Source organism: Diaporthe citri (assembly GCF_014595645.1).
Source record: "Diaporthe citri strain NFHF-8-4 chromosome Unknown scaffold_4, whole genome shotgun sequence".
In the NCBI taxonomy this organism is placed as follows: domain Eukaryota; kingdom Fungi; phylum Ascomycota; class Sordariomycetes; order Diaporthales; family Diaporthaceae; genus Diaporthe; species Diaporthe citri.
In genome coordinates, this window is record NW_025064849.1 from 800,163 (window position 1) to 819,112 (window position 18,950).

The 18,950-nt window shown below is 52.1% G+C and overlaps 7 protein-coding genes across 7 annotated transcripts; 3 read left to right on the forward strand and 4 right to left on the reverse strand.

The window, feature by feature from the left end:
* Positions 1 to 294: 294 nt before the first annotated feature.
* Positions 295 to 4,871, reverse strand: INS49_009418 (uncharacterized protein; the record flags this gene model as incomplete). Its single annotated transcript, XM_043170149.1, has 4 exons — positions 295 to 1,454; positions 1,524 to 1,679; positions 1,751 to 1,798; positions 2,414 to 4,871. 4 exons carry the CDS (start codon positions 4,869 to 4,871, stop codon positions 295 to 297), a joined length of 3,822 nt encoding a protein of 1,273 aa, XP_043024714.1.
* Positions 4,872 to 6,154: 1,283 nt separating this feature from the next.
* Positions 6,155 to 8,056, forward strand: INS49_009419 (uncharacterized protein; the record flags this gene model as incomplete). The annotated part of the gene is made up of 3 exons (XM_043170150.1): positions 6,155 to 6,626; positions 6,699 to 6,942; positions 7,306 to 8,056. 3 exons carry the CDS (start codon positions 6,155 to 6,157, stop codon positions 8,054 to 8,056), a joined length of 1,467 nt encoding a protein of 488 aa, XP_043024715.1.
* Positions 8,057 to 10,699: 2,643 nt separating this feature from the next.
* INS49_009420 (uncharacterized protein) lies at positions 10,700 to 10,930 on the reverse strand (the record flags this gene model as incomplete). Its single annotated transcript, XM_043170151.1, has 1 exon — positions 10,700 to 10,930. One exon carries the CDS (start codon positions 10,928 to 10,930, stop codon positions 10,700 to 10,702), a length of 231 nt encoding a protein of 76 aa, XP_043024716.1.
* Positions 10,931 to 11,817: 887 nt separating this feature from the next.
* INS49_009421 (uncharacterized protein) lies at positions 11,818 to 12,367 on the forward strand (the record flags this gene model as incomplete). Its single annotated transcript, XM_043170152.1, has 2 exons — positions 11,818 to 12,073; positions 12,132 to 12,367. The coding sequence occupies 2 exons, from the start codon at positions 11,818 to 11,820 to the stop codon at positions 12,365 to 12,367; spliced, it is 492 nt and encodes a 163-aa protein (XP_043024717.1).
* Positions 12,368 to 12,817: 450 nt separating this feature from the next.
* INS49_009422 (uncharacterized protein) lies at positions 12,818 to 13,906 on the reverse strand (the record flags this gene model as incomplete). The annotated part of the gene is made up of 1 exon (XM_043170153.1): positions 12,818 to 13,906. One exon carries the CDS (start codon positions 13,904 to 13,906, stop codon positions 12,818 to 12,820), a length of 1,089 nt encoding a protein of 362 aa, XP_043024718.1.
* A 1,076-nt stretch (positions 13,907 to 14,982) lies between these two features.
* On the reverse strand, positions 14,983 to 16,178 carry INS49_009423 (uncharacterized protein; the record flags this gene model as incomplete). The annotated part of the gene is made up of 3 exons (XM_043170154.1): positions 14,983 to 15,138; positions 15,296 to 15,934; positions 16,047 to 16,178. 3 exons carry the CDS (start codon positions 16,176 to 16,178, stop codon positions 14,983 to 14,985), a joined length of 927 nt encoding a protein of 308 aa, XP_043024719.1.
* A 495-nt stretch (positions 16,179 to 16,673) lies between these two features.
* Positions 16,674 to 18,311, forward strand: INS49_009424 (uncharacterized protein; the record flags this gene model as incomplete). The annotated part of the gene is made up of 1 exon (XM_043170155.1): positions 16,674 to 18,311. The coding sequence occupies one exon, from the start codon at positions 16,674 to 16,676 to the stop codon at positions 18,309 to 18,311; it is 1,638 nt and encodes a 545-aa protein (XP_043024720.1).
* Positions 18,312 to 18,950: the final 639 nt, after the last annotated feature.

Below are 18,950 nucleotides of genomic sequence, written 5' to 3' on the forward strand. Positions count from 1 at the left end.
GCATGGAACGCATCGTGCTGCGGGAAGAGGCTGGGAATCCTATACGCAGACCGTTTTCCCAGTCATCATGCGGACGAATGCGAACCAAATCTAGGGAGAACGCTGTAGTCCCGCAGAGTCCACGAAGCTGCGCCTGCATAATATACCATACCATCTGAATGAGGTCATGAATCCACCTCTCCGGGCCCGAGTATTGTTTTCGAAAGGGGTCTTGTTCCTTTGAGCCACAACTCAGGCTCTCCTTACGTGTCTAACCAAAAGTTCCACTGCACAGAACGCCCAAGGGTACCATCATCAACCTCTCTCTTGAGGCGAAGGCCCGGGCGGATTCTGCCCCTGCAGGTTCATACCGGGATACCATGTTTGAGGAACTTGTTGCTGCTGCTGCTGTTGCTGCATGGTTTGCTGAGTCGGCATCGACTGCTGAGCCTGGAAGGGCTGGCTCGTGGGTGCTTGACTTCCGAGGTGTGTTGTGCCTGGACTCTGCTGTGCATGGGACGGAAACTGTTGTTGAGCCGGCACTGAGGGTGGCGGAGGCATGGTAGCGGAGTTTGGTGGGCTCGCTGGTACCAGCCATGGCTGTGCTTGCTGGTTGATATTGCCAGGAGCTGGTTGGAATTGCATCCCCCCGAATTCTTGGCCTTGCTGTGGTATTTGGCCTGACAGGGCTTGGCTCGAAGGCCCATAAGTATTGAAGTTACCAGCGGGAGCGACCTGCGCAGGGTTGCTATAGTATGCAGCCTGGTGTCCTGGTTGCTGTGTGACAATACTCGGGTTCATGTGAACTGTTCCCATCATCGAGGCTGGTTGGTAAGACTGGCCGTGGACTGTCTGCATAGGATTGAGAGGAGCACTGTTGTAGTGTTGCGCATGACCATAGCTAGAACCGGGCTGAGTGATGTTACCGCCGAATACCGCCGAGTGCGTCGACTGAGCCTGAGGTTGCCGAATGGTCTCACGTGCTCGAAGACCGAGTTCTTTCGCCCTGACGTCGTCATGAATACCATACAGTTGCTTAAGGTACTTGGTAAACTCGAGGTAAGCCTTCGATACAGTCTTGAAATTATCCACCGCAAGGCATACGTCAGCGTTTGGATCCAAGACTCTTTCATGATTTCCCCCTTGTGCCTTGAACTCGGCCAAGGCAAGTGCTGTCTGGCAGGCGTTTCGAATTTGTCGACCGTTCCACCTGGCCTTGTCGTTGGTTCTGAAATATTCCAGGGAATAGTCAAGGATCTCATTCCGTTCAATCTTGATGTTTCTCTTTTCATTTTTGAAGCGATGTTCGATGAGTTTCAAGTTCAACTGGAATACTGCTCTTGTTTCATCATAGCCCAGGGGTGGATAGTATAGACTGATGTGAATCCGGCTGCGGAAGGCTTCGTCAATGACTCCAACACGATTCGTCGTGAGGAACAGAATTCCAGCGTAATACTCAAGAACCCTGAGGAAGACTGTGCGAGCTAGTTATTAGCATATCATACTGCACACGTTGGACTCATATCGGCTGCAGAAAGACTGACCTGCAACGAGCCCATTGCGTTCGAAATCAGTCTCATTTCGTGAAGCTAAGAACACATCTGCCTCATCAAGAAGCAGGATACATCCCCATCTGTTAGCAAGGTTGAAGTTAAGGTCCAATGCTTGCTCTACCTCCCTAGCCGTTGATCCAAGGTCGCCTTCGCAGAAGCGTCAGCTGATCAAGATCTGGGATCTGGAGAATGAGAAGACAGCTAATTTCGATACGTACCACATGTGATTGTGAAAAGAGGTTTCTTGAACATTTCTGCAATGCCCTCTAAGGTCTGTTAATATCTCCGAACAATCTATCTCAATAAAGACACAAACCTGCGGTACTTGTCTTCCCTACCCCGGGAGCACCATGAAGAAGGAGAATGAGGCCCTTTCCTAAAATTTTTCTTCCTAATTAGTGTAGTTCTAAGATAGGCTGGGCCAGTGGTTCCTTGCCTTTTCCCCTCACAATGTCAGAATACTCGACACTGTGTCTCCCAGAATCCCTGTTTCGGAAGTGTTGAGATATGAGAGACAGAACAATGGTTTTATGTCCCTCTGGCAAAACCAACTGTTCAAAGGCTGGTTGAGGAACGGTCTTTGTCTCATTTGCTCGGGCATCGTCCTCGGCTGCGTCCTCCATGTAGGTGAGATCCAATTCAGCTGGGAGGCTTCATGGTTAGCAATCATTGAACACTCGCTAGGAGAATAATCGCGATGATACTCTGTGGTCCCTTTATAATGTGAAAGATACCTCCGAGCAGGGTCCAGGATGGTAGGGTTCAATGTTTCAGCAAGATGAAGCTAGTGGTATTGAGTGGAATTGACATGATGCAACAGCCTCTGCGGATGGACAGAACACAACAGCTGAAGCAGGTATTGACAAAATAGCTCAACTCACCCCATTTACGAGTCCTCAGCACAAATGCGAAGACGCGGTAACTCATGACGAGAAACTCATCGTCTGTCAGAGCGTTGTCTCCGGTCGTGTCGTCCAACGGCCGTGGATATATGACGACAGAGGGTAACTTGGCGTAGGTCTTTGGTATGAGGCTGTTGATGTACTCTTCTTTGCGTCTTACATCCACAAAGCTGTCATTGCAAACGCGTTGTCCGGCACAACAAGGCCCTAGACAATCTGGAATCACAATCTCACTCGAGGCGGATGTGGAGTCGCCGTCGTCTGTATCGCCGAGCAATGATTTGATCTGAGGAACTGAGTCCTCCTTGTCAAATCTCTTATCAGATGACAATGCCGTTTCAAAGTCAACCACGACCTGGCTTTCAATTTCTTCACCATCCACTGTCGGCCCATCGTAGAAGGTATGTTCCAAGCTCATACACGCAGCCTGAAAGAATTTCTTTCCTCTTTTGATCAACTTCTCTCGAAGTGTCTCCGAACCAGATGGTGGAGAGCTGTGATGTCTACTCTGGCTTGCCACTGTAGATGTATGACGATGAAGCCGAAGGGGATAGACTTCCAGAGATTCCACCGTTCTCTCCCCTGCGAATGTTTTGATCACGAAAGTCGTGGATACGGGGCCGATCCTCTTTCCATCGAAGTCCACGTAGGAGCAGGACAACTGGAAGTACCTAGATGTGTCCTTCTCATCGTAATCGAAGAACACATTCCTCGATGATTCTCTGTGTGTAGGGTTGGTAACTCCGATAACTCTGTACACCTGCAGACCGTCACGTCTAATAACCTCATCCCCGGGGCTGAACAGATACCATAAATCTCTGAAATGCACCTTTCGACATTGTGAGCCTTGGACATATTTCCTCCTGATTGAAATGGTCGAGTCCATGAATTCAAGCAGACAGCCCAAGTAGTCTAATGCGGTCTTTGAATTGGCGAAAGGGAACTCGTTCTTTTCTTCGCTGGTATTGTTCTCCGGTTCGTCTTGTAGTCCTTCTTTTCCTTCATGCTGTCCTTCATGCTGAGGTGAATCGCGGTCCTTATAGCCAGGCTCTGCACCCAAATCCCTCTTATGAGATGCTCTCACGACTGCATCAGGAGTTAAAGGTACTTCTTGCTCGTTGCCATCCTGCTCTGTGTCATGCTGCTTTGGTGACTGTGTGGAACTTCCAGTGAGCACCGCCGTGTGATCTCTGGGCGTCCCAAATTTATCTTTCAGGGTCTCATACCGATCTCTGATGTCTTGCTCGTGGTATATTAGCAAGCGATATGGCTGCAACAGAGCCATCTGCGGCCGCGAGAAAGGAACGCCAAACGCCGGCGAATCCAACACCCTGAAGGTTTCGGTGAACTGTGGGCCGTTGAGTCGTACGTGCTCTGGTACAAGTCCTTGCGCAAGCCTGGGAACAGAGCGAGATAAACCTTTGCTGTTATTCTGCACTGCGCGTTTTTCAAGATCGTAGATTAATCGCGGGTGGAGGAACTTCGGATCGGGTTCCCCATCTAACACGACCAGGGCACAGAGATGCTGTTTCTCTTCGCTGTTAAAGGCTGTGTGCGGAGAGCCATATCTGAAAGATTCCCATTGGACGTAGTCGGCAACAGCTCTGGGCCACAAGTCTTTCAGTTTGGGATCTCGCTCCTTCGGCGGCTCTGGCAAATTTTGCATGCCCTGTTTCCATGACATGAATGCAGTGTGTCGATTGCGAACAACGTCGTGGATTTGGAATCTAAGATGGCGTTCTTTTAAATCGTAGCCTTGGGCCATATCTGTCTCGTTGAACCTCGCCTCTGGACTCAATGGGTCAAAGATTTGCGGGAAAGTGAGTGGGCGGCGAGGACCTTCTTGCAGCGATTCGTCGATCTTTGGCCGAGTGACCCCCCTTTTTGCTTCCCACTGCGCTCTGCGTTGAGTGAGCTGTTTGTCGAACTCTTCCCGCTCCATCATATACCGAATGAAGCTATCCTCCGACTCATGCATCCATTCTCTGCCAAAAGCAAAAGCTGCGGTGTCCTTCATGAAGCTTTGAGCTTTCATTCCCTGAATCCGTGCCCAATTTCGCTCCTCCGTGTCACCTCCAACTCGCTCAAGCTCGCTGTCCCATTGCCTTTCGAGATCCTCGAGACTGTGCTCTTGGCGGGCTCCTTTCTCTATCTTGAGCAATTCGTCTTGAAGGCTTTTGATTTTGCTCAACACCCGCGACCGATCGTCCAGCTCGGGTATTTTCTTGTCGCCACAAGCCTCAGTGGTGTCATTGCCATTGTTATCGAGCCTTGCAGAGGACGAAGTCGTCATCCCATAGTCATCTAGTTCGGGTATGAGCTGTGCTGCTGCGTCGCTATCGTCCGGTAGTGTCACTGGTGCAGTCGTTGTGGAATTCTCGAACGCTTCGGCTCCAACACCAGCCTCTGAGGGCACTTGCTGAATCGGACTGGCCATGTCTTATTGGCTATGCTTGGCCTGGCAACGCGTAGGTTAGGTTAGGTCGTCGAGGTATAATCGAATATCCGCGAAAGCCAGAGCCTTCTCGCTCGTATACAGTATGAAATCGTCTGACTTAAGTATCACCCACGCACAAATCGCGAAAATGGATGTACCAAGCAGAGTAAGTGTAGTAGAACAGATGGCAATTTGAAATGTCAGGAATTAATGATACGGGATTGAGCCGTTTTCCCCGCGGTCGAGAACCTGTACGTGCAGTCTAAGCTCTCCTGTGCGGAAGACATTGCTCCACGCACTACTGCAAACTCATGCGCAAGATGGCAAAAACTGCCTGTAGTTTGTGGAATGCGCGCGCTTACTTGCATGAAATCGAGCCGAGAACCTCTTCTGACCTATTGATCTCCACACCGGTCTTATTTCTTCACACCACTACCGACCTCGCGAACCCGGCTATTCGCGGGGGCTAATCCAATTTGGGCTATCCGTAGGCAGGCTAGCTGAGGCGTACAGAGCATATTGAACAGCCATTGGCAGGAATGGAAGTGTGTACTGCGTGGTTTATGTCGGCAAAGCTGCAAGCCGCTTACCGTGCCTAGTCCACGCTGTGTGGTGACACGTTCCTGCGGGTTGCCTGGGAGCCTTATCAACTGTGTTTGCTCGAACACTGCGGAGAAGAGGTAGTTTTGAGGCTCTGCTTACTGTAATTTCGCCACTCCCGACACTCTTCTCCCTGAAACTTTCCTTCTCACCTGGCAGCATTCACTCAGTGTGTCACCCTGTACATTTGCTCGCGCGCAGTGGCCACTGCTTGACAGCTCTAGTATTCCATTAGTAGCCCGAAATTTCACAAGACAAGCAGCGCATCCACTGCCTAAGTCGAAGTTGTGTTCTTGTCCGAACATGGTTGAATCTTGCCAATCAAAAGCATTGCAGGATTTCCTGAAGATCCAGTAGAAGGTCTGAAATTGAGCAGAATGGAAAATACCGAAGACATTAGTCGTCTTCACGGCCGATCGCCTGCAGTTGACTTCATCGATCAACGTCTCCCACAACATGATCCAGCCTTTCTCGACGCTCGAAGTGTTTTTGACGACACCTCTGGCGCTTATATACCATTGATAACCGCTAATTCCCACCAAAGCACCGCTGGTTCATTTGCCGGTATGAGTGTGGCGCTGAGACCTGGGACTTCTCCAGGTCAAGTTGCAACTCTTGACCAGACCGCTCAGCATGTCGAAGCTCAATCAATGAAATTTTGGAATGACATCTTCTCCGAAGCGATGGGAGCGCTTTTGGCGGACTCGAGCGAGCCATCGTCTTTAGCAAAGTCAGGCGACGGGATACGAAATGCCAGCAGCTGGGAGGAAGTTTGTGCTCGCTTGAATGATGCCCAGGTCACCTACACACAAGGGGACGGAACCGCCGGGAAGCTCAAGCGCATGCGGCGCAAAGTCGCAGACAACATGAGTCAACCTGCTGCACATATCGCTAAAATGGTTCCTGATATAGACCCCTGGACAACTCCGGTAGCAGGAACTGTCGGTATCCTTCTACAAGCCATGGACACGGCTGCGAAAACACGAGAGGACGTTCTGACGAGCCTCTCAGACCTCGACAAGACGTTCTCGAATATCGATAGCTTTGCTGCTACATTCCCAACGGACCAAAATGTCAGAAAGGCCTCAGTTTCTTTGGTCGTGGCCATCTTCCAGGCAGTGGAGCATGCAATAGTGTTCTTTACCAAAAGTGCTGGTGAGTTGGCTCAGTCATGAACAAACTTACCACGGCAAGTTTAACTGAAATAATGCTTGAAAATTCTCGCAGGCCGGAAAGCCGCAGCAGCTGTTTTCAAAGGCGGTGACTATCAGAAAGAACTACTCAACAGTTTCAACGAGGTTCAGAAGCGGAGCGACTATCTCATTCAAAAAGCACAGAATTCTCACTATGAGAGCACGAGGGTTGCAATTCGAGAAATACTCTCTCGTGAGGATCGGCTTTTGGCAGGCCAAGCTCATGTCGCTCAACAATCAGCAGACATGAAGAACACGATCTTAAGCTTGATGGATGTGTACGTCAGAGATAGAGAACAGGACCGAAAGCAACACCAAGAAGAATTGAGACGAAGAGACGAAATTCAAAAACAGCATGATGCAATGCATAGGAGGGATCGCCAAGGTAAAATGAACTTGACCAACAATACGAGACTTCTGGATCGCTAACATTATGCTTTCGTCACAGAGCTAATTGCACTTGTGCACCAGCTTCAGATAACTCCGCGCCCTGTCTCGCCCCTTCCGGTCACCTTAGCACTTCCACCACCTCCGCCCTCGTCCACACACAATGTAGCCATACCACACTTTCCAGTGTGGACCGCCCAAATACTCTTGCAACCGCTGGGTGTGCCGGACATATCTGCCTCTGACATCCAAAGAGTGAAGGAACTAGGTACCACACTATCCAAGAGGGACAAGTCAAAGGCGGACCAGGTTCTCCAGACCGAGCTTTTCCAACAGTGGATGGCGTGCCTTGAGCCGGCCAAGCTCCTGATACATGGCAACTTCCGAGGCAGCACAACCGTGTCACCTCTATCTTTGTTGACTGCCACTTTGACTGAAGCGGCACGGGCAGATCAACATCGCCTCGTCTCCCTCGTGTTTTTCTGTGGCTGTCATCTCGACCGAGAAGAGGACACTTTCAGTGGTGGCAGAGCGCTGATGCAGATGCTCATCTCTCAGCTGCTACAACAGCAGCCTCATACGAACATCTCGCCTTCCCCTTGGGAGCTTGATATGGACCGTGTCCGCCAAGTACACCAGCTTTGCCAGCTTTTCAATCTCCTCGTCCACCGTCTACCGGGAGAAGTCACTTTGTTTTGTCTCATTGACGGCATGGTGTACTACGAGCGCGACGAGTTCATCGATGAGATGCATTACGTCTTGACAGAGCTCATGCGTCTCGTGGGCGATCCTACCACCCAAGCCAACGTGAAGCTTCTGGTCACAAGCCCATGGAGGACAGAAATGGCACAGCAGTTCTTCCAGGAGGATCGTGAGATATTGTACATGGAGGGCATGCAATCCAGGGAGCTCACGCCAAGTGCTTCTCGGGTCATTCATCGCCACATCTCGCACACGGAGTCGGATCAATCCAGTCGGGAAACTTCACCCGAGCCCTGGGAATGAGAAGCAGCGGATATTACTTTGAATATCTATTCGGGGAGAATATTTGAATGCGGAACCTGGGTGAAAAGGTGGATACAAACACTATGCAGTAGGCAAGTCTTCTCAGGTGCACGTTGGCCCAGGGCCTACTCTCGTCTCCAAGCGCCATCCAACCCGTCTTCTGTCTCAAGGCCATAAATATAAGGTGGTCTCACATACGTGCCCTCCCAGCCAAAAATGTCGTGTAGCTCGGCATACCGATCTACATATTCGAGAACCGACAGATACATCCACCCCACGTCCTCTTCCCAGTCCTCGGTGATTCCGTCGTGGAATCCAGGATATATCAACGCACTCTGCCTCTCTTCAGGGCTGAGGGGGTCGCCCCAGTTCCTGTCGAGCAGCCTAACCACCGGGGAGGCCAGGCTTGGTTGGTCGAGGGACTCCAGGCACAACGAGTCGACGACCAGGCAGTACTCGTATTGGGGGGTGTTTGTTGTGTTTGTCCAGCCGAGATGGTCGATTGTGCTTTCTGAGCTGGGCCGAAGTCGGTTTGCGAGGCTCTGTGAGGCCCAGGAATTAAAGTGGTCGCGAACCTGATACGATGTGGCTCCGCTGTTCGTAGAGCATCAATGTGAGCATGTTTTGCTGGAGTGAGCGCAAGTATAGGTACTCATATCGTGGGGGACGGGCCAACGCTTACTGTGAATTCTGAAAAGCTCGAAGACAGTGGAGGTTTGCTACACTGCTCTACGCAATATATCATACCTGTAATGGCCTCTCATCTACCACGTGCAAGTCATGGTGGGAGAGTAGGTCCTCTTGTCCATACAACTTGAGCGTCTCCTCCACGGTGTCATTAATGAGTTGTATCATGCGATTCCAGGCATTGTCGTCTGTCCCGGCACAGCGGTAGATCTGACAGACTGTGTGAGCGCCCGGGGTAAATTTAGAACAGACACGAAAAATACGAGCACTGACGGCGAAGCCCCAGACACTGTCAACAAATTCGGCACAAGTCATGCGAGACCTGATTGCGTCAAGCGATGGAGCCTCCATGGGCGCAAGCTCGGTGGAAGGTCGGGAGAGGACGGGATTTGATGTGAACTTGATTCGGCTGGCAGGCAACTTCCTCAGGTGTGGTATTGTTGGACGCGGCGCGGCAAACCGCAGCCAACTTGCACGGCGGGCCGACGGCCTGCCCCGCCACAGAGCTGGGACCTTAGGCCCCGTTGTAGCACGACGATACATCGAGGGCTGGCTGCCGTCTTTCTACTTCCGCGTAGAAATTGCCGCGTCAGCTGCGCAGGGGCGAATGTGTTTGAGAAAATATGGGGAGACGAGATGGAATGACGGGCGAGCTGCCCCAAGGGCTAATGAGGTGCACCCAAGGTAGTAATTACCTAGGAAGCTTGTAGGGATCTTAAGCGTTAATTAGCGGGTGGAATATTGCAGTGGCAGATCGGGGTATGCGGAAGACGGTCCCTCAAACTTGTTTTAACGGAAGCAGAATAACACGGACAGGGTTGGTGGGCTCTATTCAGCACTCCCATACAAGCCTTCAAAATCCCGATGTCTACTGCTACTGTGCGTCGCCTCCGGGCCTGACCTCCTCAGCAGCAATCCTAACTTTGGAATCTTCAGCAGGAAGCCCACACACTCATTCAGACTCCTCGTAACACGACCTGCCCCAATCGACCCGACACTTCAGCCTCTATCGACGAACTGTAAATGAGAGTGACAGGAATTCGGTGTGTATATGACACAACCAATCCCATTTGCATCTGTTGTCCCCTCACAGTGGCCGTGTACCCTACTTCCTGCAACCTCGACCATGGAGCCAAGGGACGGAGCCCAAGGAATGGTTTTGAGCGCCTGAACCTCCCATGCCGCATTACCGTCCCCGGCCAAATACGTCGTGATTACATCGACTGGCTGTAGACGAATCACGCACGATTATCGTGCAGAGCAGCAGACTGCGCCTCGGCATTAAGCGCTGAGCTTCACATCGAGACGCAGTCTGGGCACAGCAGGTTGCTCCCGCACCGTAGGAGGTAGGCGGGTTGGGAGGTATAAAGCCGGGGAGCTATGCGCGTTTGAAACGCTGGCTGCTGGAGGTCATAACTTCCTCAGGCTTCCTCGTCCTCATGGGAGGCGATCCGTATTCGCCATGTGGCAATCGAGCGAACTTGCGGACTGAGGTCTTTTGGTCTATTCGTGTTTAAGCGTTTATCACTGTATGAAGGGACTGGATGCATATTGCTTAAGAAGCCCATATGTACAGATTAAAAACGAGACCACTTGTGATGACATTTCTCCCAATTGCTCGCCCAAGACATTGGGCGACATCTCGACGTGTCTCCTCACAAATCTGAATCTGCGAAGATGGCAGCTAAAAGCGACGACACGTTAGTGTGCTGCGGACAAATCCAAAAGGGCGCCTCCGACGACCAGTCGCGTGAGCGGTATCTAGCGGAGGCGCTTATGACTCGCTTGTACATGTCGCATTCGGGAGCATAGAGGAGACTTTCCGGACCAGCTCTGCATGTGTAATATGGGGTTTTAGGGAACATGTTGAAATCATCTGTCACTTCCCAAGGAAGGCGGTATATTGGCCGCGCGGATGTCACAGGGGACCTCGATGATATTCAGGGGCAGGCATTGCTACTTGTTCAGGGTGTCGATGGTCAGAGCAGCCTCGGTGCTAGGGCATGCCCGCCGAACCCCATTGTCGACGACGGCGAGGCAGTAATTGCCGCAGGACCATTCTGTGATGCTGAATTTGCCAGCCTTGCTGTATTTCGGGGTCATTCGGATATAGACGCCGTCCCGGGCGCCGTTGAGCCATTCCGACGCGTTGCTGCTGGGCTTCCCCCGGACTAAAAGACCTGGCATGTTGCAGCTGAGGGGAGCGGGTGCTGTGCCTTTGTCAACCCGTATAGAATTACTTTGGAACCGCAGACTAGGGCTATGGAGAACAAGTATACAGTCGCTTGATATCTTCGTAGGCTACGTCTCCCCTAACTATGCATCCAGGGTATGAATATTTGAAGTGTCCTGCATAAAATCTTTGAGATCTGATGAATTTTGTTAGCATGAGCATGGTTGATGATTGGCTCTGTCGTGTCTTATACTTGGTGGCAGTGTCTTTTGGGTGCTCTCTTTAGCCTACTGTTTATCCCTTTCGGTGTATCTGTTGGAATGCTCTGGGATATTTTGATTATTAATGCGGGATATCTCTTTTTCCTAGCATTTTCCACTGTATTCTAGATTGTCTATATTAAGGGGGCTCAGCACCGACCTAGTCCAGACTAGAACACTTGAATACGAAGCGATTATTTCAACAGTCTCGGTGGGTAGACATGTAGATAGGTGGCTTGGAGACCTGCCAAAAGTACAGCCGAAATTCTTGGGTTGCATGAGACTCAACCAATAGACTTATGAAGCTTGTGAACACCACAGATTCGGAGTTCATTTATTTTATTTAACAGAACGTTGACGGAATCGTTTGCCGGCTACCATACTACCTGGCCAATCGGGGTAGTCGGCATACCGGTGCCTGAATGCACAAATGACCCGGCTTTTCTGCCTGTCCCTCAACAATAGACCTGGATCGACGATCCTGGTCCGGCAAAATTCTACATGCAATGAAATATATCATGAGTGCCTGATTCAAAATCGACTTGATATTTGGTTGACCTTCGTAACTGATTCCTCGAGACGAAAACTAGGCTTGATTTCACTTAATTTGTTGGTTTGATACAAGACACATACGTTTCACGATGCGCCTCACTAGGGTTGCGAAAACAATCCCGATCCTGGCGGCCACACTGGCCAATGCCAGGCTTGCCAAACTAGGTTTGCCGGAGCAGATCAAGCCGGGCGACAAATTCAATATCACGGTAGAACAAGCCATCGGCATCCCAATGGTAGAAGCGTCAATGCTGTTTGGTATCGACAGATACGATTCTATAGCGGATGTTGCGCCTCAGCCAGGAAATATGGGAGGAACACTTCTAGGGTCAATCGACCTTCGGGGTATCCACATTATCTACACCGCAATTTTGATAAAGAAGACTAACTAACAAGCCGATAGCTGTTTTGGGAGACGGAAGGGGCCAAAACATCACGACACTGGGCAGCATTACCTTACCAGACACGTTCGTGCACGGTCCGGCTGCGATACAAGCTGTTGTTCTTTCGGTCCAAGGCCCGGTGAACACGCCGACGATAGAGACCTGGTGGTGGAACGTCACTATATCCGATTCGACGAGCGATCAACTCGTGCAAGCCACGTATTACGATGACAATAGCAGATACTGTCAAATCTAGTTGGACGGGCTAGAAGCTGAAAGATGATCACAAACTACGTGAGTGTGGCCGTTTGAAGAAGTTCTGCCGGATTGATCATTTTCCTCAGCGTCTCAAACACGCGCATGCACCTGTATTCGGGGGATGGATGAATAATTTGGAGGAAGAATGCAAACAGAATGGGTTGAAATGACTGAGCTGTCTAATGTCAGGGAGTCTGGTCCCATTTCAGATTTTCATGTCAATTAAGCGATGAGTCAGCCTTTTCCAAGACAGCACCTATGAAATGGAGATCAGAGAAAAATGGAAATCAGAGGATGCGACTCCTGCTGAACGAGCTAAGGCCCGATTTTCCACCAGAGGCAACACCGTAGCTAGCATATTGTTACGGCAACTTCACCCTGAAGCATGACCTTCGGTTTGAGTTTCTTTTTTGGTGGTGTTTGCAGGTTGTTAGAGATGTAGGTACACTCAGAAATATAAGCTCTCCCTGAGCAACGCTGTATCGCTTTGGCACAGCAGTGCGTAGATTTCACCAGTATCGTCCACAGCAGAGGGAATCACCATCGAGACACAGACTGTGTGGTCACGTCCCTCCTTGATATCCATCTGGAATGTCGGCGTTGTGCGGATGGCATCGGCTACACGAGCGCCGAAGAAGCGGTGGAGGCGATCCAGGCGGCAATGCCTCAGGACGAGGTGCGGGTCGGGAGCAACCGTGGACCCCCCTGGCAGGTATATGTATCGACAGCCGCCCTCCGCCTCCAGGTGTACGTCAAACAACTCCTGAGCAATGTGGTCAACCTTCGAGCCAACCACCTCGATCCTCATGGGGCACCCTGGCCACCCGGGACGGGGCAGCATAATAGAGACAGCTGCGGTGATGACGTCGGCATTGTCTGGAAGGGGATATCTCCTAATCGATCCGGCAAGGTAAGATGGGAAGAGCCGCGTGCATTCCGGGATGACAGCTTGAACGAGGGCCTGCCCTGGCTCTGAAAAGTATTGTGCCATGTTCCGTAAATCCATCGCTTGTGGAGCTGGTGACAAGTCGCCGCGGAAGCGCGGCGAGGCTGCAATGGGTTGAACGTCAGATGCCCGTGCCGGCGAGCCAAGTGTCGGGGTATCAGGAGAATCAGCGTGATATCTAGCTGTTGGGAAACTCTCTATACTGAATTGCCGTTGTCCACTGCGGCGGGCAGGATGGATCGCTGTCTCGAGGTCGCGTTCAATTTGTGCTCGGCTGGGTTCCAAAGCTATTGTTAGATGCCTCGCTAATGCTCGCCTGTCCTCAACGGATTGGTTCTCCATCTTTGCAATCAGGCGCTGCTTCCTACCCCTCCCAGAGACATGACCAGACTTCTTCGTGGACTCTGAAACTAGGAAGTAGGAAGCCCATGTCGATGGCCCGCCACAATCGAAGAAGATCCGTCCTATTGTTTCATGGCTGGCTTCTTTGGCTGCTCGTAGTGCTCCGCAGAGTGAGCGGGGGAATCTTTTACGATTTTTGATGGCGTCGACAAGTAGTCTGATATCCTCTGGGTCTGGTTCGGACGCCATGGCGATGGCGACGGTGATGGCGAAGGTACCGTAAGGTCCCTCGCCAGACCGCACAGGTTGGTTCCAACGAAGTCAGTTTGCAACGAAATTTGACTCGCTATTGCTGGCTGGCAGTCCAGGCGGACTGGCAGAAAGTTGTTTGCTATTGGCAATGGACGTGCAGGCAACGGGAGAATCGGAAGCTGGCACTATCTTGTCAGAAGCTTTAAGCTGCAAAGATGAGAAAACATGGCAAGGCGGCGTTCTGCTTTTGATGCTGTGCCCTCCAGACTCGGGATTTGTGACTCCCTCGGGGTGGCAGCTCAAACGCGTGAAGCGAGGCCAAATCCAACGCGGTCGCCTTCTGCATGAGTATCAACGCGTATTGTTGGAAAAGGAAAATGGAGACAAAATGGCCCCTACAGCCATTGTTTGCGAGGCGGAGGCACTGTAATACAAGTCGGGGAAGGACGATTGTTCAATACCGGGGCAGGATCAAAAGTGGCGTATCCATCAAGGACCATTGGCCCTTAGGCATGCACCGCGCATGACAGGAGGCATCTGCAACATTACAGACAGGGGAACGCCATTTGGCTGCTTGTGATAGGAGCCAATGTCCCCTTATGCAGATGTTGGCGTCGCAGAGTGGCCAATTATCTGGCCATTCTCTTTGGTGCAGGCTCGGCACCAACTACTGGCCAGAGTGCGCCATTCCCTGCTCTAATGACAATTGCTGCCTAGAAGATTTTTTGGTGACAGCTGTTAGTGCCATGTATCTCAGGCAAGCCACTGGTGAGAGACCAGAGAGACCAGAGAGACCAGAGAGACCAGAGAGACCAGAGAGACCAGAGAGACCAGAGAGACCAGAGAGACCAGAGGAGAGAATCAGTGAGTATTGGGCCGTAGAAGAAGGCGCCAAAGATGCACCCGATACAACGAGGAAGAAGTCGACACATGACTTTGATCTGGACGCCGGCTTGCATTTCGTTGAAAAACAGCCACCATTTCCCGTTCATGGCTACCGGATTAGCGCTACTTGACCTACACGACGTATTGCTGACGCGACTTGGGCGAGCGATGGAATTACCCCCTCAGTATCAATCCGGCCCAGAAATCACCGGGCCACTCAAGCGGTAGGTCCTAACAACTCTGACCCGACGCTCATTGTCCAGATCATACAAAATCATCATCTCATTCCAAATCCGCTGGCCAGTCTTGATACCTCCTGATGTCGTGCCCATCCCCGCATACCCCTGTGGCGCGATGCGCATTAGCAAGGTATACAGACTTATACGTTGCGACGGACTCTTGACGACATTGTTCTCAAAACAGTGTCAAGGAGCATGCTACATTGCGCACCCGCACATTCGTGTACAGGTAACATATCTCCACATTGAAGTGCAGACTTACCTCTGGGAAGTCCTTTCGAGCGATGAAGGTCACCTCAGCGTGAAGAACGCAACAGCTGTCGTCCAGGGTGATCTGCTTCGGAGCAACGTTCTCGTCCATGCCGTTTACTCGCTGCTCGGAAAAGAACTTGACATTCTCCTCCCGCCCATGGATGACCTGGAGCTTCCCCAGGCGTACCTCGAGCTCCGGCGCCCAGAACTCGGATGCCTTGCCAAAGTCGTTGCTGCTAAAGAAGCCGATGTACCTTCTGACGTCGTCTTTGGTTCGGAATGATGATCCGGACCCGGCTACTGCGCTGCCGCCGACGGCGACGTTAGCTGCTTGTGCCTTCCTCAGCAGCTTGGTGGCTCCAGGCTCAAGGTGGACGACCCGCCCTCTTTCGTCAAGGTGGTAGAACACAATCATTGTGACATCCGGTCCAGTCCCCTCGGACACGGGGCCCCATCCGAAGAAGTCGTCCATTTCTACTCCCTTCTTCCCTCTAAACTCCGCTCGTACTTCCACGACAACAAGCCCGCCATCAAGGTCGAATATGATCTTTTGTGGAACGAGAGTCTCAGATGCTATCTGGTGATGTCCTTTGGCCCACTGATGATAGCCGCTTATAGTCTTTGGGCCAGGAATGAGGGGAATATCGATCTGATTAGTGCCCGAGGTTCATTAGCTTGAAGAGACGGATCATGTTGGCATTCGTAGACAAACCGTCGCTAGCTCAACCGCCGTAGGGGGCTTTATGGGCACTCGCACTTACATGAATATCGGGATGGTAATACTGAAAAAAGGTGTCAAACTCGTCGGCGCTAAAGGCTGCAAGGTACGCCTCGACGTCTGGCTTGGATTTAAAGCCCTTCAGTCCAACAGTAGGATACAATTGACTCGTCATGGTAACTAAAGTGATAATTGATGCAGCGATAAACACTCCAGACGTTGAAATAGAGACCACAGACAACATTCAAAATAAGCCATATTCTTCTCGTTCCAGGGTGTATGGGAGCAGATTCCACCAATATTTGGAGATCGGCCGAACCGGGTAATAGTTGCTCCTCACAGTCAATTCTCCGGGCCCTGATAATATCCGCATGGTGGAGATGCACGATATACCGTGATGCACACGGCATGAAAGTGAGGGGCGAGCATGGATGTCAATTAACATACCTTTGGCAGATGCTACGACACAAATGGCATTAAGCTCAGTTTAGTCACAGCACGAGAGACCGCAGCAAGCGCGGCCTGGGCATTCAAGCATTCAAAGAAGCGATCGTTTAATATTCCCAAAACGCCATCTTTCATCTGGGTAGTCCACGATAGCGCTCCAAATCCAGAACCGCTACAGTAAAACTCCATCTGAACCGCAGAATCAAGCCGCACATTGGTCAAGATGGCAGGACACGCATTCGAGAACTGCCCTCCGGCCTATGTCGACGGCATCAAAACCGGTGATCGCACCGAGTTCCCCGGGACGCCAGCCTTCACCAATGGAGTTGCCCCGTCCCGCTTTCAGGGTGACATCGAAGAGCTCGAGGTGTTTGGGAATATGCCCAAGTCCATCCACGGAACATACTACAGCATGGGCGTGGACAAGAGATTCCCTCCGATCCACGAAGATGACATCTTGTTCAACGGTGACGGGATTGTAGGGGCGTATTATATCGCCGATGGCCATGTCGACTGGAAGCGACGCTACGTCAAGAACGACCGTTACAACGCCGAGTCCACGGCCCGCAGGAGCTTGTTTGGCAGGTATCGCAATCCGTACACCGACGACGCGTCAGTCAAGGGGCTGATCCGCACGACCTCCAACACCAACATTGTCTTTTGGCGGGGCGTCATGCTTGCTTGCAAGGAAGACGGGCCGCCCTACGCGCTTGATCCGGAAACACTCGAGACCATTGGGCGATACGACTTTGATGGCCAGGTAGTATCGCCGACCTTTACGGCCCACCCCAAGATCGACCCGGAGACGGGGAACATGTTGTGCTTTGGCTACGAGGCCGGCGGTAACGGCAACGACTGCTCGAAGGAGATTGTCTTTTACGAGATTGGGCCCGACGGCAAGAAGCTCACTGAGGTCTGGTTCGAGGCCCCGTTCTGCGGGTACATACACGACTTCGGCTTCACAACGAACCACATCATCCTGCCCATGACGCCGCTGAAGGCGGACCTGCAGCGCCTGCAGAAGAGCAAGGTCCACTGGGCCTGGGACCCCAACGAGGACCACTTCTTCGGCGTGGCGCCGCGGAGGAGCCCCAAGAGGGAGGACATGGTCTGGCTCCGCTCCGACAACTGCTTCCAGGGCCACGTCGCTGGTGCGTACGAGAGCGAGGGCGGAGACCTGGTCTTTGACCTGTCCATGGCCGACGGTAACGTGTTCTTCTGGTTCCCGGAGGACGGGAAACCACCGGTGCCGCCGGGGCCGGGCTCCCCGCTCAAGTCACCAATGACACGGTACACCTTCCCAGTCGCGAAGGATGGCCGGCTGGTCTCGCCCGAGAAGAGGATCAAGCCGGCCCAGTCGTGCCAGACGTCGGTCGAGTTCTCGCGCATCGACGACCGCTTCCAGGGCAAGGAGTACACGCAATTCTGGGCCCTCGGCATGGACGGCAGCCGGCCGTACGACATTGCCCGGTGCGGCCCGCCCGCGGGGGGTCTGTTCAACCTCCTAGTGCACCACAACTGGGCCACCGGCGCCGAGGAGGTGTGGTGGCCCGGCCCGACGACGACGCTGCAGGAGCCGTGCTTCGTGCCGCGCGACGTGGACGGGTCGCCCGAGGGCGACGGGCACATCGTCGTGGTCCTGAACCGCCTCGACCGGGGCATCAACGAGCTGGCCGTCCTGGACGCGCAGAAGGTTGCCGACGGGCCTGTCGCGCTGGTTCGGCTGCCGCTCAGGCCGAGGCTGGCGTTCCATGGTAACTTTGTGGACCACAGGGACATCGAGCGGTTTGAGCTGGAGAAGGAGAGGCTGAAGGTGAAGGGGCCACCTGCTCCATTGCCTTGGCAGCAGAAGGGGTTGTGATCTCCCTGCAGTGGGACGGGACTGCGTATAGGCTCAGCTATGCCTAGTGTGAGAGCACATCTGATTTGATGCAATACACGGACAGAAAACCTGAGCCAACTGAATGTGCAGGCTAGCTAGAGAGGCTTAAGAATTTGCTTCTAGAGAATCGATCTATCTCCGACCCAATTGGTCTTCTGGGCCGGGAAAAGATCCCCATTATGGCCAGTACAACTGATGAGACGAGAAAGGGGCGTCATTGTGTGATACCAAGTTAGACGTTTATCATTACGTCGGGTCAGTTGCATCAGTTCAATCCCAATGCTGCTTTGAAAGGGCATGTTGTCGGCGTGGGTCCACGGGTGTCTGACCACGTGCACTGGGCGGATAATTCTATTTCGATACCTAGGTAGGTCTTCTCTCCCATTCCACAAATATCATACTTGAGTCCAGGGTCGGGCCATACATGAAATTGATTCATTCCACAGTATCCAAGACATTGTTCATGAACAAGTATTGGAATTGAAAATGTGGTCAAATGTGACTATTTCACAATTCATCCAGTACTTAGTGGCTCATCTTTGTCAGAATTGCTTGCTCGCGGAATGTACTTTTGTGTTCCTCCAGATCTTAAGTCTGTGAGCTCTCACGGTATTATTC